The sequence below is a fragment of the Acartia tonsa genome, chromosome 14 (genome assembly GCF_053477335.1).
Source record: "Acartia tonsa isolate MP-2025a chromosome 14, ASM5347733v1, whole genome shotgun sequence".
NCBI lineage: Eukaryota > Metazoa > Arthropoda > Copepoda > Calanoida > Acartiidae > Acartia > Acartia tonsa.
Genome location: NC_137273.1, coordinates 14941915 through 14969139, shown reverse-complemented (window position 1 = coordinate 14969139; position 27225 = coordinate 14941915). Strand labels below are relative to the sequence as shown.

General features: G+C 33.1%; 1 protein-coding gene across 4 annotated transcripts in view; it reads left to right on the top strand.

Annotated features, from left to right (window-relative positions):
* yl (Putative vitellogenin receptor yl) overlaps positions 1–20004 on the top strand; it is a 268402-nt gene extending 248398 nt beyond the window's left edge. Inside the window, exons 22-51 of one of the 4 annotated variants that reach the window (XR_013874648.1) lie at positions 319–399; positions 1218–1391; positions 1933–2341; positions 2671–2793; positions 3305–3421; positions 3693–3797; positions 4060–4123; positions 4556–4612; positions 5215–5369; positions 6453–6561; positions 6954–7031; positions 7469–7549; positions 8044–8190; positions 9317–9364; positions 10071–10141; positions 10536–10632; positions 11021–11151; positions 11658–11745; positions 11933–11986; positions 12407–12448; positions 12803–13847; positions 14147–14234; positions 14532–14623; positions 14967–15112; positions 15452–15540; positions 16481–16561; positions 17687–17696; positions 18383–18457; positions 19284–19400; positions 19877–20004. Coding sequence is in view for 1 of the 4 variants with exons in the window: in XM_080147328.1 (XP_080003454.1) it covers positions 319–399; positions 1218–1391; positions 1933–2341; positions 2671–2793; positions 3305–3421; positions 3693–3797; positions 4060–4123; positions 4556–4612; positions 5215–5369; positions 6453–6561; positions 6954–7031; positions 7469–7549; positions 8044–8190; positions 9317–9364; positions 10071–10141; positions 10536–10632; positions 11021–11151; positions 11658–11745; positions 11933–11986; positions 12407–12448; positions 12803–13847; positions 14147–14234; positions 14532–14623; positions 14967–15112; positions 15452–15540; positions 16481–16561; positions 17687–17696; positions 18383–18457; positions 19284–19349 (3923 nt within the window). In the remaining 3 variants the exon portion in view is untranslated. Of the gene's footprint in view, positions 1–318; positions 400–1217; positions 1392–1932; positions 2342–2670; positions 2794–3304; positions 3422–3692; positions 3798–4059; positions 4124–4555; positions 4613–5214; positions 5370–6452; positions 6562–6953; positions 7032–7468; positions 7550–8043; positions 8191–9316; positions 9365–10070; positions 10142–10535; positions 10633–11020; positions 11152–11657; positions 11746–11932; positions 11987–12406; positions 12449–12802; positions 13848–14146; positions 14235–14531; positions 14624–14966; positions 15113–15451; positions 15541–16480; positions 16562–17686; positions 17697–18382; positions 18458–19283; positions 19403–19821 lie in introns of those variants that run through there. The other 3 variants (XR_013874646.1, XR_013874647.1, XM_080147328.1) reach the window with 3 other exon arrangements.
* Positions 20005–27225: the final 7221 nt, after the last annotated feature.

The window sequence follows — 27225 nt, the reverse complement described above, 5'->3', positions numbered from 1 at the left end:
TTTGAGAATTTGGATTTTAAGAAAGAAAGAAATTACGTTTTAATCTTATACACAGGAAGGAAGGGGTTAATAAGCTGTTTATTACTCTAGTCCCCAAAGTATTGCAATAACCTATTTCTTCGCATAACAACTTTGGTAACTTTATAAATTTTGATTGGTTAAGTTATGAAGTTTAGTGTCCAAACGTTTCAACCACAAACTGTCTTACATTTGATCACTGCTTTTGTAAGACCTTATGTTTTTTTAGACGCTAAACATACTAAACGTCTCAATTATTAATGATCTAACAATTATGTTTAATTTATTTAAATTTTATAGGCAAGGACAAGAAAGTGCTTGTGCGCGAAAGTAATTTGTACATTATGGGCATTACTGTGTACCATCCTTTAATGAACGAAGGTATTTTTCATAGTAGTATCTTTAGATAATGTTTTTAGTAGCAGATCAATCTACTCCATTACTTACATAGTATGTAAATTTAGGGCAGTGCACTTTTACAATAAAAAGGAGTAGTTAGCATTTGAACTTGATTTAGTGAACCGCATATTTTTTGCTAGTTAATGGGTTAAACTACATTTATATGGCATATATTTGAAATAATTTTAATTTTCTACCACGCAGTTTTTAAAATATCAAGAGTTAAAAATCGTCTTTTTGTGATATATGCAATTTAAAAAGACGATTTTCAAGTCTTGATATTTTAAAAACTACATGGTAGAAATTTAAATTCTTTCAAATATATGCCATATAAATAAAGTTTAATCAATTAACCAGGAAAAAATATGCGGTTCACTAAATTAAGTTCAAATGCATTTCGTGAAACTACTACTTTTTTCTCAGATGCCATTAAAGACAGATAGCTTGATTTTTTTTAAGGATAACTATTTTAACATTTTTTCTTTAAAAATTTTCATTATGTTATTATGAATATTGAATTTATCTCATGATTAATTTGCCTTAAAGTTGAAGCTGAAATTTATAAATTTAATTATTTTTTTCCACTTTGCTTTTCCTATGCAATTGACTTAATTCCCTAACCATTCATAAGGGGGTCATTTTGTCGCTTATTTATCATAAAGTTTAGTGTTTTCTTTTAGTCAAATGGTAATATTAAAGACAACTTTACTTATAAATAAAAGCATTTGATTATAAGGTTTACACGTAACTATACATTAAAAAATAACCCCCCTTTTTAAGATAAATTTACTTATTATCAGGCGTATTTGACCCTTGCGCTGGTCACCCTTGCTCCCACCTGTGCCTGCCCAGTCCTACCTCCAGGTCTGGTGGTCCCCAGTTCAGCTGTGTGTGTCCTGACAACATGAAGCTGCGTCAGGATGGAGTCACCTGTCATGAACCACATCTGGATTCCCTGGTCATCAGTGCTGAAGGTGAGTTATTACAAACAACTTAGTATAAAGCTTTTATAAAAGTTATGATGCCTCTATCCCTTTCATTTAAGTACTGGAATATGGTTTCAGACAAGGTTTTTTTTAATTTATACATTCCCATTATTTAAAATACTATTTCTGAACAAACTAAATTGTATTTTAGTTTTTAAAATGTCTGCCAATATTTATCAAAACTTTCTTAATTTTCAGTAACCTTTTCTTCTGGCAAGAAAAATGGTGAGATTTTAAAAACTTAAGACTAAGATTATCTATTTTTCTTTTCGATGTAAGGGAGTTACTTTTAGTTACATATATGCTATGTTTTAGTAAAACTTTTTTTTTGGGTGTCCCCTCCCCCCGACCGTTAAGGGTTAAGATTTTAAAAGTTCTTGTTTGGGAAATATTTCTTTAACAGTATTTTCATTCCAATTATAAATACATTGGGAACTGGGGATTCCAAGTGACTAATTCTAGATTATGAGACGCAATGGACTCATTTTTTTAAAAATTTTGAAATCTTAATATTTTTTTTTGTGTTCAGGTCGTATTTACAGGGTGGAACCCCATGCAATTGGCAACACAGGATTTAACTTAATCCGAGGTGTCCGGGGTGAGATAAAGAGAATGAAGGGTGACCTCACCAATGGAAATATCCTTGCAAAAACTGACAATGGTGTCTTTGAAGTTAATGTCCTTAATCAAAGAACAAAGTTGTTATCCACAGAAGCTGATATGCCATTTACTTATGATGCTATCAACAAAAATATATATTGGATTGACTATGCCCGAAGGTCCATTCGTGTACAGTCTGTTCGCACAAAATCTTCCAAACCAGTTGTAGAAAATCTGTCAAATCCAAAGCTGTTAGCGTATTGTGATCTTTCTCAGAAACTTGTTTATTTGGATGGAGTCAGGCTGGAACAAGTTGATCCTGATGGCAGAAGCAACAAGTAAGTTTTTTTTTATAAAATAGCTGGTGTCTCTAGTGACCTGAAGGGGCACTTGAAAGAGTTAAAGGAAGGGAGAGAATACGATCCTTAAATTTCTATTTCCATTTTTAAAAGTATAATAAACTTATTGTATTTTGGTAATTATTCATGGGGGAGTGGAGGGAACCGCCTAAAAATATTTCTAATCTTTCTTGTATCTATGTTCTTTATAAATAAATGTAGGTTTCATTTTGTGCTCAATAAGTAACTTTGGGGAAACTACCCATATATAAAATTTCTATTAGTGAATGTTTCTAAAATATTTATTTATAGAAACTTAATTATTTTAGGACAACCCTTTATGACCATGTGGACCCGTCAGTGAATATTCTGTACTACGCGTATCAAAATAACTCCTTGGTCCTTGGAAACACCATGAAGAATTCAATCTATGTTTATGACTTGAACACAAGGTACTTTTTCAATTTATAATGTAAGTTCCGTAGCTACTCTTTAACTATAACTGTTAGTCAGAAGGGTATTTTTGAAAAGATAATAATGATTAATTCCTTTTTTCTGTCAAAAGTCTGAAGTTTTTAATCTATCCAATATGAAAGTTATTGGATGAAAAGTTTTGACGCTGTTAGTTTGTGCTACCTAATTTAAATAATAAAGAATAATACAATGCTACTAGCAAACAAATTAGAGAACATGTTACTGAATTAAGTTATTAAACTATACTTTGTATTCCCTTGTTATATATGACGACTGCCCCCTAAGCATCCAGGATCTTTGCAGGCCAAGTTAGTGATTGACATTGAAATAGCCTAAAACCATCTTAAGACTTAAATCTTGAAATAAAGCCGCTTAAACTAGTCTGTAAGCTGTAAATTAAAGAAAAATTTAATCATTTCATTAGTTATCAAAATCTCTAGCAACAGTCTAAATAAACTTCACTGCTTTATATAATAGGATATATTATAGAATGATGACCCACTTGGTGTATGGTATCCAGAAATTATTTGATCTGGTGGTTCATAATGGATACCTATACTGGACACAGTCCTTCAGCTCGGAACTATTCTGGCTCAAGTTTGAAAAGTTAGTATGTTTAAAGTTTATGGATAATAGGACTTGTTTACAATTAAACTTATTTTCAGATTGATATGATTCAATCAAATTTAAAATATTTAAACTTTGAATAAATTTAATTTTTGTTAATATATTGGTATCAAATACTATTTTAGTCAAAAATACTTTATTTTCTAATTACCTGTTTTCAGGAATCTCATTTTCTGCTTTTTAAGTTAGTTCTATTGAAGTTTTAAAATGCACTAAATAATGAATAGTTTGATAATAATTATTTTTTTAGGGGTGTTAATATGAAAGATCTTCGTTGGATGTCCATATCTGATGTGGTTGGTCAATATGATGCTGTTAAAGTTTCTGTATCAACTAACAAGACTAATTTGCTGAAGTAAGTTAATATACTTTTTGTAGATGGTTATTTCTCCCACAAAATAGATATAGAAATTAACAGGGCCTATGCAAAGCTACATTGTGAATAACCATAATGGTCCTTCCAGTGGTAATATAGATCCTACAGACACCTTTAAGATTTGTTTAACAAATTTTAATAAAAGTTTTGTTTACCTTTTTTGCTAGTCATTTTTTCTTCTAAAAATTATTGACCAAATATTTTTTTTATTACTCATGCATATAATCTATAATTTGTTTAGATCAATTCCCAGGCCATGTGAAGAAGGCCAATGCTCTCATCTTTGCTTTTCCAAGAACTTTAAGGTAATCTTAAAATATTTCAATGCTATAATATTCCATTACATAAATTCTAGTTTTTAAGAAACCTGAAAAATGAGTTGTATTGTAAGAATATTTTTCATGGGTTATTTTCAGTGAAAACCTTTCCATGACCTATAGGAAGCTACCCTATAAGGGCCCAAATTAATGTAATATGTTTAAGAGGGCATGTATTGGTCCAAAACATGCGTATCTATTTACCATGCACAGTTAGGACTTCTCAGACAAAGGTCGTGCAAACAAAGTGTTGATTTTCTGATGGTTGTAGTCTTAACCTAATACCCTGGGTTTTTGCAATAAAAGACATTTGGCACCCCCATAGTTATCCTGGGTTGTTGGACCTGGCGTTTGAGTGTCATAGCCAGGATATCCGCCTGTATGAGGTAATTGATGGGTACTCTATTCTTATTTTAAAAGGCTGAATGCGGATGTGAATATGGACATGTCCTTGAAGATGATGGTGAAACTTGTAAGGTATAGTTATCTATTGCATTGTATCATTATCAGCTTTCTGCGGATTTAAAAATTAACAGTTAGTCATAAGATTAAAACCATTTTCGTTAGAACCGTTTCTTATCCACCAGATATCAATCGATTTCGAAGTGATACGAGAAATCACTATTTTTTTGTTTAAACATTATTGCAGAACTATGTAGAAAGTTTAATGAATTTTATATAGATATTTGAACTTTACATCTGATTAAACTAACATCCTTTTGAGAATCAAATGTTTACTTGTAAGAGTACACAATTTTCAACAGTATTTAATTAGACTTTTTAGATTTTTCTTGTATAGAAAAGATTCAAATAATGTAATTGTGATTATTCCTTTTTTAAGTTATCTTTCTCTTTAAATATTTTTAATACTGTACGAATGGATAAAGAATACATTGAGATTTTCGCATACCTTAAAACAATTATTTCAGCTGGCTAATATAATATTATCCACCATCTTCCCTCCTTAGACATTAATGGATGCTTGTATAGACCAATAAGTGATGACTATATTAGCACCTTAATTGACAACATTTATTCCCATGTCTCAATATTCATGTATTGTATATCCATTATTCTAGGCTGGATGTGCAGCAGATCTGTTCTCTTGTGGAGACACTGAAAGAGTAGAAATGTGTCTTGATAAATCTCTTGTTTGTGATGGTAACAAAGACTGTACCAATGGTTTGGATGAAGCTAATTGCACCAAAGTTTGTGATCTTAACACTCATTACTTGTAAGTACATACATATTTTAACATGCGATTGTGGCAACTGTTTGTCGAATAGGTTCAAATCTCGGTCAGACACAGCGTCTTGACTAAAGGTGTGAAAATAGTTATTACTACTGCTGCTATGTCAGATGTCATAAAGGGTTTGAGTAGGGGCAATGCTTTGGCCCAAAACAGGTATAATTCATTATTATGCACAGCTAAGACTTCTCAGACAAAGGTTGTGCAATCAAAGAATTGGTTGTCTGATGGGTGTTACTTGTCAATTTTACTAGGGGGTGACTAAAAATTTCATAATAGGTTAAGACTTATGTTATAAAACAAATGGTTTGCTACATATTTTTATTCTTACTTTATTTAAGAAATAGGATCTTCCAAATAGAAACACTGGCCTGGTTTAATCTTCCCCAAACCAATCAAATATATATTCATTACTAGAGTTGGCTCGATATAATTATCTCCCTATTGGCTAGTTTTCTATATGCATATCTATTTCTCAATAAATCTATTTTCCTCACCCGGCATTACTATCTAAAAGAAAGTAAATATTTAATGATCTGAATGATTTTAAAAAGATTTTCTAAATTATATTTTTTCTTTACATTACCATCACCAAAGGGTTAATAATGATGATTACAATTTTAGTTTAATATTTGAACACACAAAGTGTCGCCACAATCGAATTCTTTTAAAACAGGGTTTTCTTACATTTATTATTTTATAAATTTAAATTTTCTTTTTTATGATTAGAAATTAAATACATTGATATAAGGTAAATAGCAACATGAAATTAAAAAAAGGAATTTATTTTTAATAAAGTAAAATAATGGGTCTTAACGTTCTGGGCAATGAGAGTTTATCATGGATTATTGGAGCACTATGAGTTTTAAACAAATGTTCCTTGGAAAACTTGAGCTCGTTTATAGACATTTATTTCCTATATAGATCGGACATGGATCTTGAAGCAATTAAGCAGGCCGTTTTGTACATGTTAAAAATTGGAAGATTTCATTAAATAAAAGTTATCGCAAATATACTTAGTAAATGAATTTAAATTATATTGCTTTATTTACTACATATTTTATTTAGGTGTGCTGATGGAGAGTGTTTGGTAGGAACCAACCATAAGTGTGACTTTGAGACTGATTGTTCAGATGGCAGTGATGAAGAAGACTGTCCTGCTCTTAAATGTGACAAGGTTAGTGTAATATTCATTAAATAAATAAAATTTTTTAACCAATTTATATTTTTTTATTTTAAAATATCCATTTAACTATTTTTTTATACTGATACTTTGATGGAATATATAGTTTTAAATATACACATTATAAATACCATCATTGTGATAATGTTAAAATTACTTAGTTTTTTTTCTCAGCCTAGTCTTCATATCTTTACTGGAAAAATTCTTATTGACTTAATATCAAAATATTTCATACCTGTTGTATAAAGCTGAACAAATTTCTATTTACTCAGAGTTTAAAAATGCCAGTGATGTAAATTACTATTTTGTTTATGCAAACTTCATTTGGGAATTTACTTGTATGTCCTTGTCCACACTTCTAAAGTAATATTTTCCTTATTTTTTAGGAAGACCAATTCATGTGCAATGACAAGAAGAAATGTATCCTCAGTATGTTTAAATGTGACAGCCATAATGATTGCTTTGTAAGTAATCCTTTTATCAGGAAATCAAGAATTCTAATGAATTTGTCGGTTCCAGGACAAATGCAGGAGTCCCAAATGTCGGAGTGGACAAAAATATTAACTTTATGAAGTATTTCTTTAAAGTTAGGTAGTTGAGATATGAATTTACAAATAGGCCCCCCGCAGGTGTTAATCATTTAAAAACCTATAAGATAGTTTAAGATAGGTTAGGTTAGGTTTCCACTCCAACGTTTTAGACTCCTGAATTTGTCCTAGGACCAATTTGGTTAGTGTGTTTTTACAGAATTTGGGTAACAATTATTTTGGGACTAAATATAAGCAAAGACCAGAATCCTAGCAATTATTCAAGAAGGATCTAATAGTTTAGATAGCTCTTCTCTTATTGCAGATGTAATCAGAGACTTCATTTTTCATATCATTGATTTCCAAATATTTAGGATGGGAGTGATGAGTTGAACTGTACATATTCCTGCAATGGTGGATTCTTTTCTTGTCCAACTGGTATTGGTTGTTATAAGGTAAAATTAAACATTTAAAAAGTTTTTTTATATCATTCAAATTTAATAATTTTAGTGTGGATTGCATACTTAATGTAGTTTATAACAGACACTAAAGGAGAAGTACTTAAACTAAGATTACTTTTCTGCTTTGTAACATTGATTTCACAGAAACTGGCTTTTTTTCTGGAATCTAAAGGGATAAGATATTTGCCGATTAATTAATGTACGAAGCCAGTTGGTACACAAAATTACCCCTTCAGTACATTAAAATTAGGCGTTAGAACGTTTGAACACTCAACCTAATGAACCAACTAAAATTTATAGAAGACCTCTAAGTTGTTAAGCTAACAAATAAGAAAACGTAATTTTGAAACTTTGGGGACCAGTGTTATAAGCAGCCCTTTGTCCCCTTTCTCTGGGCTTTTCTTGTAAAGTGACTGGCAAAGGTATATAAGTTTGATACTTAATATTGCCCACTTAAATATAATGAAAATGAAATCTTATTTTACCAGGAAAGCTGGAAGTGTGATGGACACCGCGACTGTCCTGGAGGGGAAGATGAACTGGATTGTCCAGCAGTTATTACCTGTCAAGAAAATATGTTTACCTGTGATGATGGAAATAATTGCATAGATTATTCTATGGTTTGTGATAGACAGGTAATTAATTCTAAAGTGAAAGGGGGGGGGGGAATGTGGTGACTTGTGCCACGACATACCAGCGATTTTATTTTGGGTGCTACTCCCTTAGTTTTAGAGATAATTGGGTGAAATCTTTTGGGCTGGATCACTTATTACCCCAAATTTTGATATCTTTCAAAAAAAACGGCGGCGGGTCCGCCGTTCGCCGCCATTTTCCGCCGCCGCCAAAAAAAATTTTTTATTGCATTTCTCGCCGAATTAGGCAATTTGGAATCATTTGAGACCATGTTATTTTTTTCAAAACTTTTTCCCCTTTAAACCTTTTGAGGTAGATCAGTAAAAAAATATTTGAATAAAAAATGGCGGCGGTACCGCCGCTCCCGCCGTCAACCGCCGTTTTCCGCCGCCGCCAAAATTTTTTTATTGCTTTTCTCGCCGAATTAGGCAATTTGGAATCATTTGAGACCATATTATTATTTTCAAAATTTTTTCCCCTGGGCGGTGGACGGCGGGAGCGGTGGCACCATGATCTACCTCAAAAGGTTTTGTCTCAATATCTTTAACAGCTTAGGAGAGGCACTGAATTTAAGATATACCTTGATAAACGAGAATTTGAAAAAAAGTCCCCCCGCAGGGTTGGTTATAAGGGGAAAAATTTTTGAAAAAAAATAACATGGTCGCAAATGATTCCAAATTGCCTAATTCGGCGAGAAATGCAATAAAAAATTATTTTTGGCGGCGGCGGAAAATGGTGGCGGATCCGCCGCCGTTTTTTTTGAAAGTGACCCAGCCCAAAAGATTTCATCCAATTATATCTAAAACTAAGGGAGTAGCACCCAAAATAAAATTGCTGGTATGTCGTGGCACGAGTCACCACATCCCCCCCCCCCTTTTTATATATATTAATTTTTACTTATTAAAGAACTAATGGGTTATAGTCAAATAAAGCTTTCTTGAATGCATATGAATCTAGTAATTGTGTTCATCCTCTGCATAGTTTATAGTGCTTGGTTGGTTAAGCTATCCTATTGACTTTTCAAATTTTTTTTTTTCTATACCAGGACAACTTTGGTCCAAACTGTAATATAACTATGGCTAATAAATCAGTGCTTATATTGTTTGTTTTAAATATGTTTTTATTTAGGCTGATTGTGAAGATGGTAGTGATGAACTTGCAAGCAGATGCCCTCCTGTAAGTTAATGGATATAGAATATGTGGATATGGTGACTAGGGAATTTTTTCCTTAGATTTAGGTTGCTAATATAGTTTTCAGATATTGGTTACTTACTAGGTTCCTGACGGTCTGGGAAGGTATGGGTTAGTAACAATTTATCAACTAACTGGAAGAAAAATTTTATCAGGGTAGGTGAGAATGTCTCAGTCACAATATCCACATATTATATATCCATATTCTATTGTAAGTTATAGATTTCTTGCTATTCCAACGTTTTTTCCTGCTTTCTTGTCAAAACGGTCCTCAGGACCTACAATGATGGTCTTCAATATATTTGTGTATTTGTCTGTATTCTTCTATATCAAGAGTATTTATGTCCAATTTCTAAACATTGACGATTTAGGGTGGATAGTATTATTTCTTTGTTTATATGATTTATTTATATCAGGGAAAAATTAATGATATTCTGACAAACAAGTATAATGGAAAATTTCACCACCACCCCCTTCCCCTTTTCCTCCCCTTCTAACCAACCCTTTTCAGTTAAATGAAACACTTTAAAAGAATTCGTGATTTTTTGTAGAATTTATTGTTAGAAAAAATACAAGTTTTATTTCTTATTTTAAAAAAGTCCAGAAAAGTCTGAACCTCTTACTATTTTGATTGTTGACTAGTTTCAACGATCAGGGTGTCTTATTCTAAATCTGTTTGAATATTTTTTAGAAATTCATTGAGGAGCCTGTTTGCAATGATGGGTTTGTGTGTGATGATCTCTGCTTGCCGTTGACAGCAATGTGAGTATATTTCACAATAATATTTGATCAATATTATCTTTTTATTTTACGGTCTTAAAAATTCTGTACTCTCCTTTTAACTATCCTAACCAAACTATTTACGGAAAATATTTAATTATTTATCATAAAAGGCATTAAAAATTTAAAACCAAATTAAAAACAAATCATCTCCTATCCATGCCTTTACTTAGTAATTGCGTTTCTTATTGGTGGACTTAATTTTACTATCAACCCTATTAAAAATTAATAAGTCAGATCAAACAGCTAATGAAACCTATTGAAAGGGGGTTTGTCATTTTCTGCCAAAATGATCATTGAATTAAGGATTTGATGAGATTAAATGTCAATATTTGCACTAATTCAACAAGTTACAAATTAGCAAAAACTATTTCAGGTGTAATGGAACTTCTGAGTGTACTGATGACTTTGATGAAACTGACTGTCTTAACCTTTGCACTGATACAAAGAACTTCTTCCAATGCAGAGATAATGTAAGTTATTTTCAAGTACAGCTTCGAAACTGATTAATATCCTCTGGATTAGGACTCATCCAAGTCACAATGAATAATCATGTATAGCATCATAGACAATTTTTCACAAGTATTATACTAAAGATTATAAAATCAATACCAGTTTTGTTAACCCGGACCTTCAGCATCTATGGGCCTACAAAACAGTTAAAATTGTACATTTTTATATCCGCATAAACTGTTTATATTTTAGGAATATTCTGCAAAGTTTGAAATTTTTAGGACAATTCTACCATGTCTAAATTGATGAAAAAGATGATTGTTCTGGACATATTGACAAACAGACCAACTCGAATTATATATAAGCTTTGTTTTCAAAAATAGATGTTAATTTATTCTCTCAAAACAGAAAAAGTGCATCACGAAGAACTGGATGTGTGATGGAGAGAGAGACTGTATGGATGGCAGTGATGAGCAAGAATGTGGAGAAATTGATCTAGATATCAACACTCGTTGCCATCCACATCAATACAGATGCAGGTACTTACCAATTGTTAATTTCTTTATCCTTATACAGAATGTTCATGTGTGTAACAAAGTATCTCGCTAAACTGATATGATTCTCCTATACATTTTAACTTTCATAGGTCTTGGGAAGGTTTAAAAATATTTGAGGTTATTACCACTAGAATAAAAAGAGCTCCCTCCAAAAAAAATTATATCTCTAAAACTACAATTCAAAGTAGGGGAGGGCAGACCCTCCCTCCAAGAGGCCTCTATTGGAGCGTAGTTGCTAGTATCATAATATTGTAATATTTATGCCCTCAGCTTTTTTTGTGATATGGGTACAGCAATTGTAATACTTGTAGGGCAGCTGCCTTTAGCTAAGGTTGGTCCAATATTCCTGTAAGATTTTCTTAGGTATTTATTCAAGATAGAAATCTTAAATTTTGTTTGTAAACTCTTTGAACTAAGTTGTACACTTTCTTATTCCATAACATTAGACTGTTCTTTGGCTGATTTATAGCTCATGTGCTTTTGTTTAGCAATGGAGAATGTTTGAACCTTGAGTTTGTATGTGATGGATATAAACATTGTGCTGATGGTTCTGATGAAGACGAGAAAAAGTGTAAGGTAAAGATTAAGACCTTATTTTGTAATTTAAGGAACTAATAAGTAACAATGATCTTTTTCTTGTTCCGTCATTGTCTTAAGATTCTTTTTGAGGAGCAAAATTTTTAATCAAGAATATGAACAGTAACAAAACTTATCAAATGACCCCATTGAACTATCCCGTTTGATAATCTTAACTCAATTCCAGGTTTGTGAGAAGAATAATGGAGACTGTACACAGAAATGTCATCCAACCCCTCAGGTCTGGCTAGCTAGTTTTTTATTTTTGTCAAGCAATTGTTTTAGTTCAAAATAACTTCATTTATTTGTCAGGTTGGGGCTATCTAATTTCCAGTAATCATCTAGAGACCTGATTTTAATGGAATGTAATACTTTAATGACTACTAAAGGATATTAGGTTAGGTAAACCTCCAATTCACAACAAACCCTTTGTTTTCACAACTTTTATCTAAAAATCATGACTATGCATGGTGATGAGTTGGACATGTTTATAGGCCAATATTTCTCTCAGTTTAAGATCATATTAGCAGTAGGTACCCTTTTTAAGCACATCTAGTATGATTAAATGTGCTCCAGACTCTAATCTGTCACCTCCTCAACAGTAAACAGAAATGTGGGAAATATATTTACCTTTATCTAATATTGCTATTGTTTATTACAGGGAGCTTCTTGCAGCTGCCATTCTGGATACAATGAAGTCTGGGTGAGATATGTTTTCCATTTTATTTATTGCTAATAATGATTAAAATGTGTTTTTAGTTTCAATTAAAGTACATCTCAAGTTGACACATAGAAAATTTCTTTAGATGTGTTCTTAGTTTCAATTAAAGGACATCTTAAATTGACACATACCAAAAATTTATATATCACACCTCAAAATTCAATTCATTTCTGCAAACAAATACCATTTCTAAATAAACTTTTCATTGAAATCTTGGTCCATTTTTTTGTTGGCCCAGTTTCACTTCTTGGTCAACAAAAACAGGAATTAAATCTACTATTTTAAAATTTTTCTCTAAACTACTAAATAAATATAAGTTCTACATATATATTTAAGGAATCTACTCAACTGTCATGTGTTGACATTGATGAGTGTGCTATACCTTCTTCATGTCCTCAACTTTGCACCAACACCAAGGGCTCCTACAAGTGTACCTGTTCCCCTGGATTTATTTCTGAAAGTCAGGGTGAATATTGTAGAGCAGATGGAGAGAATATGAAGTTATTGTTCTTGAATCAATATGTTCTCAAAGCTGTTCTACCTCACAAGAAAGAACATCTGTTGTCAGAATTTAGTGGGCGTGTCCATACTATTGCAGTTAATCAACAAGACCAAGAAATTTTTGCCAGTATTCCATCACAAGGAGTTATTATGAAGGTTAAAATTGATGGTCTAATGACCAATACACCCAAAAGGAATGACAGCAAAACTATTATTCCATATATGGTTAATGTTGGAAGGGTGACCTTAATGGCATTTGATTGGGTAACAAAGAATCTTTACTTTGTGTGCAAAGATGCAAATAAGGTGCATGTTTGTTCAAGTAAGTTGTTTTGCACAGAACTTTTAGAGGTAAAGAACAATATCATATCTGGGTTAGAGATTGATCCCTTGGCTGGAAGACTATTTATAGCATCTTATTCTGAATCATTCTTGGGTGGCCGGCAGGATGGTGAAGTACTTACATATTCTCTAGATGGCAAAGTGGTGCCAGGTATTTCCCACAGAATTTCTGGCGACAAGTTGAGCCAACCTGTTGGTCTAACTGTGGATATTCATAAGAAAACAGTGATGTGGATTGATAAGATGACAAACATAGTTTACAGCAGTGATTATAATGGCAAGAATATTGCCCTTGTGGCTATGTTGACCTCATATCAGACAAGCCTGACCAACTTTGAGAACACCCTCTTCTGGATTAATCCCAAGGAAAAGAAAATTTCTAGTTACAATCTAAAAGTTCAGAACTCCAAAGATACACCCATACAAAATGTTCCAGAACACTCTCATTCCATTCTAGCCCTGCAGGAGCAGATGCAACCCCAGATTGTGAATCCATGTTCTAGAAGTAAATGCTCTCATCTTTGCCTTTTATCTGCAGGTAAGATACTTCCATTGTATTTTGGTAACTCTCACTTAAATTTACTTTTGCCACTGAACACCTATCCCCCTCTATATTTTTAATTTAAAAAAAAAATTATTTCCAGCTCTTTTGGGGCGCTCCAATCCTGCTAAACCCTATACTATTACTTTTCTATTCTTTGCTTATCGTTTCCTGAAAAAATTTTTAAATGCTCTAACTTAAATATTTATTTGTGGTTTAGATGCAAAATGAATTAAGAAAATGCAAGGATTTATGAGGATTTATCCCTACTATGGTACATATTGTTTTACTTTCAGTTAAAGATTTTACATGTGCCTGTCCGACTGGATTTAAGTTATCTTCTACCAACTCCAGCAATTGTCTCCTGCAACGTCAAAAACTGAGGTTCGTTAAATATTTCAAGAATTTATTTGTAACCCTCATTTCTTTGTAAAAACAAAAATGGTGGGTGAGAATACTTCCATATTTTCAAATTTAATGTTAAGCTATAGCTTTTTACTGTCATAGTTACATGAATAATAATTAAGGGGAATGCTACAAATGTAATCCATAAGATTATATGTTCTTATAAACAGGATTTTGAAATAAGTTATAGTTGTTGATTTATTGAGTTACTATGCGAGAAAATTGCGTCAGTACCCTGAATAAATAATTTTGTTCTTTTAATTTTTGATTGTTTAGTCCTACTGTTTTACCTTCTGAGACTGCAAAGTCTTCTGATGGTCCCAAAAAGGTTATGCTGGCTCCTTACAAGAGTAATGGTTTGGTAGCAGGTAACTTTCTACCCACCTTCTTAATTTCATAAAATAAGACTAGTATTTATTTTTTTTTTGATTGATTCAAGGTTTATTTTTTTATATTTTTTTTTTTTTTAAGTTATCAACTGATTCAAATACAAAAATTAACTAGGAGTTATATAATGTTTCATATGTGTTATTATCGTGGCTTTAATTAATGGCCTGACAGTCTACTGGTTTTAAACAGAAATGGTAAACAAGCGGTTATCTAATTTTTTTATTTAGGATATTATGGTACTGGTTAAATACTGGTTATTTGCCTGGCTGCTTTCCAATTTGAATACTGAAGAAACTAGTAGTTACTTTACTATTTTTTTAGGTGTTATCATTGTGATACTAGTTATAATACTGGTTATTGGCCTGGCTGTATACTGGTTTAAATTCAGAAATAATAAGAAACCCGTGGATGTTATAGCCTTCACAAATTCTTCCTACAACAATAATGAGTCTCAAATAACAGAAAAGGTAATTTAAACAACATTCATTTTCACAAATTGATAATTGGTAATGGACAATACAAACAAAGAACAACAAATTGTATGCCCCCAAGCATAATAAACATAAATCTTAAGATACTAATGGGAAAATTTTGACACTGGAAACTTCAATCAAATCTTAGGTTTTTCAAACCAACCTCTTGAAGAGTTTTTTGGTTATATCTAACATAAATCATAATTTTTGATATCCCATCACCTATGGTTGTATTTTATCCCAGTACAGGGCCCTACAGAAGAAAAAAAATTACAATGAAAATATTTCCTAATTTGAATTATCATTAAAAATATCTTGGATTAACAATTGTAGGAAAGGGAGAGCCAAGTTGTGATGAGAAGGGGAGCAATTTTGTCCTGTGATAACCCAATGTTTGTGGATTCACCTCAAAATACTCCTGGGTAATTATTTTATATTATGATAACTCCTGAATACTCCTGGGTAATTAATTTATCTTGTGATAACTCAATGTTTATGGATTCACCTCACAATACTCCTGGGTAATTATTTTATATTATGATAACTCCTGAATACTCATGGGTAATTAATTTATCTTGTGATAACTCAATGTTTGTAGATTCACCTCACAATACTCCTGGGTAATTATTTTATCTTGTGATAACTCCTGAATACTCCTGGGTAATTATTTTGTCATGTGATAACCCAATGTTTGTGGATTCACCTCAAAATACTCCTGGGTAATAATTTTATATTATGATAACTCCTGTATACTCCTGGGTAATTATTTTATCTTGTGATAACCCAATGTTTGTGGATTCGCCTCAAAATACTCCTGGGTAATTATTTTATCTTGTGATAACTCCTGAATACTCCTGGGTAATTATTTTATCTTGTGATAACTCCTGAATACTCCTGGGTAATTATTCTATCTTGTGATAACTCCTAAATACTCTTGGGTAATTATTTTATCTTGTGATAACTCAATGTTTGTGGATTCACCTCAAAATACTCCTGGGTAATTATTTTATCTTGTGATAACTCAATGTTTGTGGATTCACCTCAAAATACTCCTGGGTAATTATTTTATCTTGTGATAACCCAATGTTTGTGGATTCACCTCAAAATACTCCTGGGTAATTATTTTATTACAATGTTTGTGGATTATTTACTAGAAAGCTGTAAATATTTATTTAGCTTCATTTAGAAAGATTTTGAAAAATCAGAAGTATTGATATTTTGATTTGATTTTCTGACTATTCAGATAGTTAAATTAACATAGGCTGCTTTAAAATATTGGAAGTGTTTTAGATCTTTTCTAAATCAACATGACTTTTTATGTTGCTATACTAATTATGCTTACAAATGTCCTTGTTATTTTAGAAGTGCCAGATTTGGATTTTTGAAATTTGGTTCTAACACCCACGAGCCAACGATGTCAGCCTCGCCTAGCATGGACTTCAGGGTAGATTCCTCTTAGTATTATTTTTAGCGATTTCGAAAATTTGAGTAGCCCCCCCCCCCCCCCCCCCCCCCCGACAACAAAATAATAATTTAAGTAAACTATTATTAGGTTGGACAGGAGGAAGGGAGGGAGGGTATATAAGGCGAGACACGAGCCTTGCCTTGCCTTGCCTCAGGCTCCTTAGTCAACCATGCCAACCAGTTTAGGATCGCAGTCCCTCACTACAAGGCATATTGTAGTCGACTAACAAACAGCTACAAGCTTCAGTCTATTTATAGCAGAATTCTTACTGTATTGTTTACCCATTTCCCCTCCCATCTGACCAACAACCCCCTTTTCCCCACCCCCTTAATGTTCTCCCTCACATCATGCGAGCACTCCATGTCCGCTACGTGTCCGCGTTTTTTTAGCAAGAACAATTTTATTTGTGGGTTGCGTAGCAATATTTAAAAGAAATAGCCGACAACGAACATCTGTGGCCGCAGCGCTCGGCTCCCTAGCCTATAACCTAACCTAACCTAACCTAAAATAGTTTTTTGAAATTTAGAAAATTAAAGTACCCCAGACAACGAACATCCGTGGCCGCAGCGCTCGGCTCCCTAGCCTATAACCTAACCTAACCTAACCTAAAATAGTTTTTTGAAATTTAGAAAATTAAAGTACCCCAGACAACGAACATCCGTGGCCGCAGCGCTCGGCTCCCTAGCCTATAACCTAACCTAACCTAACCTAAAATAGTTTTTTGAAATTTAGAAAATTAAAGTACCCCAGACAACGAACATCCGTGGCCGCAGCGCTCGGCTCCCTAGCCTATAACCTAACCTAACCTAACCTAAAATAGTTTTTGAAATTTAGAAAATTAGAGTACCCCGACATCAAGTTGTGGACACAGGAAAAAGGCAAGCTTCAATTTAATTCAATAACGTGCTGTGGAGAAGCCTCGCTTCGCTCGGCTTCCCCACACAGCACGTTATTGAATTAAATTGAAGCTTGCCTTTTTCCTGTGTCCAAATCTTTTCCTCCTCCCGCAGACTATCCAGACTGTCGGGGGGGGGGGGGGGGGGGGGGGTACTCAAATTTTCAAATTGATAAAAAATTTTGTAACAGGAAAACGCCGACTTCAGCAACATTGTGGTGAGTAAATTAATCTTGCATCAATTATAAGTGCGTAATCCTATTATCTAAAGTAGTAAGGTTTTTTTGTCTCAAGCTTAAGATTTTAATAAGTACTTACCTAATGGGTTTCTGTGGTAAGGTTTTTTGTCTGAAGCTTAAGATTTTAGTAAGTTCTTGTAAAAGTGTTAAGCCATGTTTCTATTCCCTATCTGCCCCTTTAAATACTTAGCCCCTAGATGCTATTGACTAGCTGCTAGTCCTATTATATAAAGTTAGATGTTTTTGGTCCTTTAAGATTTTACTAACCACTGAACGGAATGAATTCTTCTTATTAAAGTAATCGTTTTAGTTCCTGGAATGGGGTTTGACTATTTAGATTCGTATTTTAGTTACTTACTGCAATTGAACTGTGAATTGTACTAGGACCAAAAGTTTGTTTATTTAAAACTTTGGATACTTCTAATTGATTTCACTATTTGGATCAAACTAGCGTGTCCAAACTTTTCAACGAAAAATTTTAATCAATAAAAAGGTAAATTTTGTCAATCCATTAATTTATCTTCCATTTGTCTTATCTCTTAACATCCTTACAGTTTTCAGATTTTTGATAAGAATCCTCAATATATGTTGCTAATCATAGTATTTAACTTTATTATTTTCAGCAATATAATTATTATTTTAATTGACCAAAATGATTTATTTAGAGTGTGACAAAGGGAGGTGCAAGTGGTACAAATACTCCAAAACAAAGCAAGAACAACAAGCAGAGAATGGTTTCTGTAAGTATTTAGTTTATATTTTCAGTCAAATGAGGGAAATGCGCTTTACCTCAGATTTAAAGAGATAATCCAATGACCAATAAATCGATGTACAAAACATCCCTAATCCTTATAGATCAAATTACCCCTTCAGTAGATTATAGTTGTTGGTTGAAACATTTGGACACTCAACTTAATTAACCAACCCATCAAAATTCATAAAAGTCCTAAAAGTTCTTAGGCCAACGAATAAGAACACCCTGAGTTAACCTAAGGTTAAGTAGATATTTCAATGAAAGAATTGTCTATTTTAAATTTTAAGATATAGTTGTTTTAGTCGACTTTAGCAGAAGTTTTTTGTATAATCAAACTAACGGAAAGAGTGGGGATTTTGGCCTATTGATAAATTGATTTAATTAATAAGCCATAGTTTCATAGTGTTAAGAATTTAGTCATTAAGGGGTAGGTTGAGTGAGACACATTAGTATATTTGGTCTTTAACTTATATTGTTACCTTAAAACCTAGAAAAAAATTATCTATTTTACTAGATTAAAAACTTTGGGCTATAAGAAATTATTTTGTTTTTTATCATCTGGTGTTTTCTAAGATGGCTATTTTTTTAATTTCGTAAATTTTAATTTTTGGGTGTAGTCAAATGCTTTTATTAAGTCAGTGTTCTTAATTATAACCATATGTTTTATATATGAAATGGTTCATAATTAAGAATAGTTTAAATTATAAGATTATTTGACTAAAACCAAACACTCAACTTAACTTAATTGTGTGAAAAGTATCCTTTTTATTGTCTCAAGTTTAAGATTTCTGAATAATTATTCCACTTTTTAGGAATCAATGTCCTACGATGATGCTGAATTCTACTTCGATAATGATAAAAAGAGGCTTATTGGATAAAAAGGTTGCTATGTATAAAAATGCTAATTTAAGTCGCTTATTCTATCAAAGGTGAATTCTTAAATTAAAAAAAAAGAATAGGTTTATTTAGTTAAGATTATCAATAAGTTGAAATAATGGTTACTTTATTTTTTTTGTAGCTAAGCTACTGTATATTTACCTAAGTCTGTCGGCTCGTGTGGCAATTAGTCAGCTCGAAACGCTATGGGTGAATTTGATTTTCTTGGCTGGTAATAAAGATACAACTGAATTTTAGATTCCTATGGCATCTAATCCATACATAATTTTATCGGTCTTTCTGTAATGCTTCAAAAGATTAAAATTCTTTTTTTAAGGTTTCGTGGTTTAATTGAATTTTTGCATATTCTTTCTTTTTGGCATTGTTATGAACACTGAAAATCTCCTTTATAACTTTGTCTGTTTGTCCATTCAATGATTTTTTTTAGCTTTGCTACTTTTTTTTAAATTCAAGAATTCATCTTTTTTAGAATTTTAAATAATAATGTATAAAATAATACCCTTATTAGTACAAAAAGAAATAAAATTATATTTTAAAGATTATTTATGCTGTGATTACAAAATATTTATGTATGATTTTAATATAATGTAATTTTTGTAAATATTATGCTAAGAAAAATAAAGTTATGACTATAAATTGTTTATTTTTTTCTTAAAATTTTTTGAAAGATGTTATTATTAAAATGCAAGTCTTTTTGATGTTTATGGTTAATTATCTTTAAACTGAAAGAAAAGAGATACTTAAGTTGACTCCTACTTAGTGAACTGTTGGTTGTTGGTATTTTTACTATAGTTAAGAACAAAATCTCGTCATAAATAAAATACTTCCCCCACCCATAAAATAAACTGCTTAAAATTATTTTTTTTTCAAACAATTTCTGTTTTTATTACAGCTGTATTTGTACAGCAAATAAAGTATAACTGTTTGCAATAAATTTCATTTTTAGCAATTATTTTTTTTTTGCTATTCCTGCGTTAACTTTGTTCATAGCTGTTTTTGTTGTAGAATATGGACAATTGAATTAAATACATGGATATTGCTTCATTGAAATTCCTGACGTTAATTAGGGTTGCTTATTTATTCCTGATATATTTCAACACGTGTTTCTATAGTAAGGGAAGGGTATTGGGTAAATTCAGGAGGTATTATAATATAATTATTGGCCAGCTGGGAGAAATATTTTATCAGGGTATGCGAAAATCTTTTTCTCGTATTCATTCGTATCCGGTGGATAGGAACCGGTTCTTATCCATACGAAAAAACTATGTCTAGCATCGAATTACATCCAGCTTTCTACGAATATAAAAATGTACAATCATTAGATTAAAACCAGTTTTTTTAGCCGGTGCCTTCGGTACCTCTGGTCTAAAAAAACTGGTTTTAATCTCATAATTGTACATTCTATATCCGCGGAAAGCCGTTTATAATACGATGTGAGAAATAACTATTACAATGTCCACGTATTCTATATCCCATCAAATGGACATAAGTTTTATTTATGCTAAAGGCTATTTCTAACGTTTTATGCAATTGAGAACACCGCAAAAATTCAGACTATTTGCTTATGATTTTGAAGTGATAATGATGTTACTTTATGTTGTAAGAACCATCTTTTGTTTAACATATTCATGGGAAATTCAAAATGGAAATAAGTTTTTTTCTTGTTTCGTGGTCAGCCATGATAAAAAATCTCAGTCTCACGGTTGATGTCGGCTCTTTTTTACGGATAAAACCAACTTAATTTAACTATGAATTCATAATAAATAATCGATATTTTATCTCCGAATAAAATATTTTTATACCTATTATTTTGTGCTACATTATATCCTAGTTTATTCTAAGGATCCACACCCCTCCTTAACCGAACTTTAGATTAAAGAAATTTTCCAAACATTCGGACAATTGGGCGTTCAAATAGTACCTAGTGGTAGTTAGAATCAGTTGAGAACAAAATCCCAGCCGTTCCTTCTTGCCAGGTATCGCCATTTTAAGATTTTAAGTAAAATTACACTAAATACCCAAATACAAACTTAAATCTTCTTTCAATTTTTTAGTATAATTTTAGTGATACAGCCCTAAAACATAGTATCTTTGCTCCTGTGGCCAAACTGACTGCCTGGAGTCCCTAACAGAGAGTGCCTTTATGTGTTAACACAAGTAGGGATTCGAACCCATTCCCAAAACTAACAAAAGTGGAATAGCTGTGTATTACAGCATTAGGTCAGTATTTTCACCACTTACAGATGGAAGGAAAGGCCTATCATAACCAGAAACCCGATCAATCACCCTAAAACCCCAGTGGAGCACCTTGGAGGTCTGCACCACATGTTTTCTTGGGTGTTGTTCACCTGCATCCATGGATTGGGCAGGTTGAGACCTAATGGTGCCCACAGACTCCCAGTAACCCTGCAATTTGGCCCAAGCTTAGAATAATGTCACACACCTGGTCCCGTGAAATGGGCTGTGAGATGTTCCCCTGCCAATCACAGATCAGCACAGCCTCCATGGAAGGATAGCTGCAGGTGCTGGGCCGCATACCTTCACTCAAGATGTAAGTTAGCCCTATTCTGATCTTGATCCTCTGGGAGTTCATCTTGAACTATGCCCTGAGCCTGGGAGGGTTCTTTTTGAGGGAGTTGGGGACACCATAACTGTGTGACAAACCCGAGCTGATGGTATGGATCAATAGGGAGAGTAGCCAAGGTCGCCCCTTCTCACATTAAGCAAGTGGTCCCAGCCCTGCCAAGCCTGGGGAAGGCCCAGGGCCCCTCCCACAACCAGCGACTGGAGGCAAGAAGCGCTCTAGTAGTACAATCAACTATCTGGCCAGGGTAGCTTTCATGAAGCCACTGCCAGCCACAGACCTTGTCCCCATCAAATTTCATGAGGTCATTTTAGAGCTGACCAAGATGATCCCCTGTCAATCACAGATTAGCACAGCCACCATGGAAGGATAGCTGCAGGTGGTGGGCAGCATACCTTCAATCAAGATGCAAGTTAGCACTACCCTGATCTTGATCCTCATGGAGATCATGGTGGTGTGCATCTTGAACTATGCCCTGGAAGGGTTCTTTCTAAGGGAGGTGGGGACACAGTTACTGTTTGAAACAATCCATGGTGGAATAGCTGTATATTACATTATTGGGCTCAGGCAATGCATGCCCCTCTAGATACCCTCTAGCTGTTGTTGGTGATCAGCAGGTTTGGCTCCTTGTTAAAGTTTTACCAGCAGTCCCCATTGTCAGGCCCCTGCACTGAAAGTTAGGCCTGGTCTTGACCACCATCTCTCTCCTGGGGGGCCATTTGATACAGTTGCACCTCCTGGAATGGCCAAGAACTTCACGCTAGTCGCTACCCATATCCTGGTAATCAGTCAGCTCTGAACAGGTGCTCCTTGAAAGCTGCCCTGGCAAGACAGTTGATTTTACAGCTAGAGGGCTTCTTGTCTTCAGCAGCTGGTTGTTGGAGGGGCCCTGGGCCTTCCCCAGGCTTGGCAGGGCTGGGACCACTTGCTTAATGTGAGATGGGGCGACCATGGCTACTCTCCTTATTGATCCATACCACCAGCTCGGGTTTGTCACACAGTTATGGTGTCCCCAACTCCCTCAGAAAGAACCCTCCCAGGCTCAGGGCATAGTTCAAGATGAACTCCTGGAGGATCAAGATCAGAATAGGGCTAACTTGCATCTTGAGTGAAGGTATGCGGCCCAGCACCTGCAGCTATCCTTCTATGGCGGCTTTGCTTATCTGTAATTGGCAGGGGAACATCTCACAGCCCATTTCACGGGACCAGGTGTGTGACATTATTCTAAGCTTGGGCAAAATGGCAGGGTTACTGGGAGTCTGTGGGCACCATTAGGTCTCAACCTGCCCAATCCATGGATGCAGGTGAACAACACCCAAGAAAACATGTGGTGCAGACCTCCAAGGTGCTCCACAGGGGACTTTGGGTGAATGATCGGGTTTCTGGTTAGGATAGGCCTTGCCTTATATCTGTCAGTGGTGAAAATACTGACCTAATGCTAAGAGGATAATATGAGATGAAAAATATCATCCCAGGGAAATGTAAGGCCTGTAATTTAAGTTTTTTTAACAGAAGCTCGTAAAACACCCACAGGGAGCTTATCCTTGTATATTAGCTTTCACAGGAATCAACACCTTTCTAAAACAGCTAATGAGGGTCTTCTGACAAAATCCTGTGCACGCCACTGCTATCAAACCAAGATTCATCACCTTGACATACTCCAAAAACTAAGTTTACCTCAACATTATTTCGTTCATGGTGACTTTTGCATGGTATAAAAGTTTCAATGTACGTTTAGTCGTCGATTGCTACTTTTGGCTGAAAAAAAAGTGAAAAATGAAAACTAAGCTGACATTATTTTCGCCATACTGTTATTTTAAAATGTAATATATGCAATGTTGGCCATTTCAAACAAATGATATATTTTCTCTATTTTAAATATTACGTTTATTTTTAACTGACAGGGGAAAAATAAGAAAAAAATATTTTTTATGAAGGGTGTATTTTCCTTCAGGAAGTTATAGTACCTACCCGTGTTTTATATTTTATACACTAAAATGAAAATTGTCCTCTCCCCCCCTAACAACTTAAAAATAACATGGGGAGTAAATTTCCTCCCAAATACGTAATGATGTAGAGTAGATTTGCAGGAATCTAAAGGGATAAGACAAAGGACGAATATTGTTATACATCCTCATTGATGATACAAAAATTTACCCAAAATTAGTGGTTGAAACGCGTGAACACTCAACTTAATTAAACAACCAATCAAAATTCACGGAAGTCCCCATAGTTGTTAAGCCAACCAATAAGAAAACTTTGGAGACTAGGGTAATAAACAACCCCCTCTCTCTGATTTGAGTTTGACAAATATTTTTGTTATTTTGGCTGTAGTAAAATGTAAAAAGTGTATATAAAGACCTAATCAGCCTTACTTGGCATCGTTTAATGGGATTTAGGAGTGTGGCTACGATTCTACTAAAAGTCTTCTTTTTTTTACTGTTTTTTTAGGCACTTACTTTCAATCTATTATTTTTTATAAACTGGTGAAAATGGCTTTAGCTTATGTGTAAAAGTATTGAATGCCATTCTGAAGTCAACGCTACTCAGATAAATTTTGAAATATAGATTTAATCCTAGTATGAAATATTTTTAAATTCAAAAGGATTGTTTTTGTAAGAGGAGTAAGAGGCTAAATAAATATTTGGTAGAAAGACAAAAATAAAAATCTAAGGATTGTTATACATATATTTCATGAATTTTAAAATTTATATTAAAATTCTTAAATTTCAATTTCATAACTGTTTTTGTTTTACAAAATATTTATTTCAAAAGTTTCAATTTTCTCTAAAGATTTGAGGCAAAAATGTTGTGATTGGTTTTGGCAGATGTATACATATTGAGAGGTACAGGAAATAGAGGTATAGTCCCTCATGTTTTGGCAGATGTATACATATTGAGAGGTACAGGAAATAGAGATATAGTCCCTCATGTTTTAGCAGATGTATACATATTGAGAGGTACAGGAAATAGAGGTATAGTCCCTCATGTTTTGGCAGATGTATACATATTGAGAGGTACAGGAAATAGAGGTATAGTCCCTCATGTTTTGGCAGATGTATACATATTGAGAGGTACAGGAAAAAGAGGTATAGTTCCTCATGTTTTGGCAGATGTATACATATTAAGAGGTACAGGAAATAGAGGTATAGTCCCTCATGTTTTAGCAGATGTATACATATTGAGAGGTACAGGAAATAGAGGTATAGTCCCTCATGTTTTGGCAGATGTATATATATTGAGAGGTACAGGAAATAGAGGTATAGTCCCTTATGTTTTGGCAGATGTATACATATTAAGAGGTACAGGAAATAGAGGTATAGTCCCTCATGTTTTGGCAGATGTATACATATTGAGAGGTACAGGAAATAGAGGTATATTTCTTCATTGCAGGACTTATGGACCGACATACAAAATGCTAAATTGTTGGGGCTGTTATTGGTTGATACATTCCCCAATACTTCTAAAAAAAGTGAAAGCTTTAATTACACACTAGGTTTGGAAAAAGCATGAGTATGGTTTCGCTAGTTGTAACTATAATTATTTTGGAACAAGATTTATCTGAATCTATTTTTAAAAGCAAAGCTTTTCTATAATTAGGGTCGGTCCCTCCGTGATGAACAGTTAGCTTTTTTTGTAACAGTTAGCTCTTTCAGTTAATTTAAACAGGTTAAAATTGTATCGATTTCAAACTTTGAATAGTGATTCCTATAAGAACTAGGTGCAATTTAGGAAGCATAGAAACTTTATAATCATTACCAGAAAGTCTCTACGTCTATTTAAAAATTATGCTTTTTTACTTTTTTTACAACAAATTTTTGTATGTTATATTGATCCAATTCATATGTTTTTTGGAATACTGATTCCTATTACCACAAGGTACAATTTTATAAGATAAGCATCTTACCACTTTCGAATTTGTGGATGTTACCATCCTCTTTTCTTTTAAGTTAAATCACCTAACCCCTTTTAAATTTTCTCTCTCATTTTCATTATACAAATTTGTTGAAAATTGAGTAGAATGGACAGTTTATGGAGTTTTCCAAAAAGTTCTTTAATATGTTTCTATCTTCGATATTTTATGATATCTTATTTCAAACCAGCTTATAGCTACAGCAAAATAAATTCAAAAAAAAAAAATCACAAAACCCTTTATGTATTTTCGACTGTAGTTGGGGAGCAACACATAGTAAAATTCAAGACCTATTGCCCCTCAAATATGATTTTAGATTTTTTTGCTTGTTGGTTATACCTTATACCTGATTTCAAAAATATTCAATATTTTGCAAGTTACAAGGTTTTAAATTTGCCCTCTAAGTTTGAACCTTTATTTTCAAAATGTGGTGTGTGTGTGTGTGAGGGCGTGCAAAATAATTCCTCTTGGAATCTGCACAAATCACACGAATATAAAAGATTAAACTTGATTCAACTAATTCAAGGTTAGGTTATATTGGGTATGGGGTAGTTCTGTAAGGGTTAGGTCTCCGCATGTTTTAAATTTAGGGTATTAGCAGGTCTCTTAGACACTTTGACTGAAAGTACCACTGTAGCTTAATAAACTATACAAATCAATCAATATGTAATGCAATCTAATATCATTTAAACAATACATTTATTGAATATAAGAATAGTTATTTTTCGCATCGTATTATGGGTAGCTTTCCTCGGACATAATTTCAGTTTGTTTTTTCCCTTAGAGGCCGAAGTTATTAAATGTATTATATTTCAAATATTTTACGTGGAAAGTTATTAAATGTATTATATTTTAAATATTTTACGTGGAAAGTTCTCTGTAATACAATACATCATTTTTCAGTATGGCCCAGAAACAGTTCTTAACCATAATTTTATGAATTGGGTTTAAAGCTGTACTGAGAAAAATATATTTTATCACAGTTTTTTTTCCTTGTTGCTACGCTATTAATGCTTCATCCCTTTTATATCTGAAACAAACACACATATAGATTCAAAATGGCCGTGGATTTAAAAACAATTCTATAGTTTTATTATTTGTCTAAGATATGGACAATTTCTCTTAATATTAGATAGATAGATAGATAGATAGATAGATAGATAGATAGATAGATAGATAGATAGATAGATAGATAGATAGATAGATAGATAGATAGATAGATAGATAGATAGATAGATAGATAGATAGATAGATAGATAGATAGATAGATAGATAGATAGATAGATAGATAGATAGATAGTTAGATAGATAGATAGATAGATAGATAGATAGATAGATAGATAGATAGATAGATAGATAG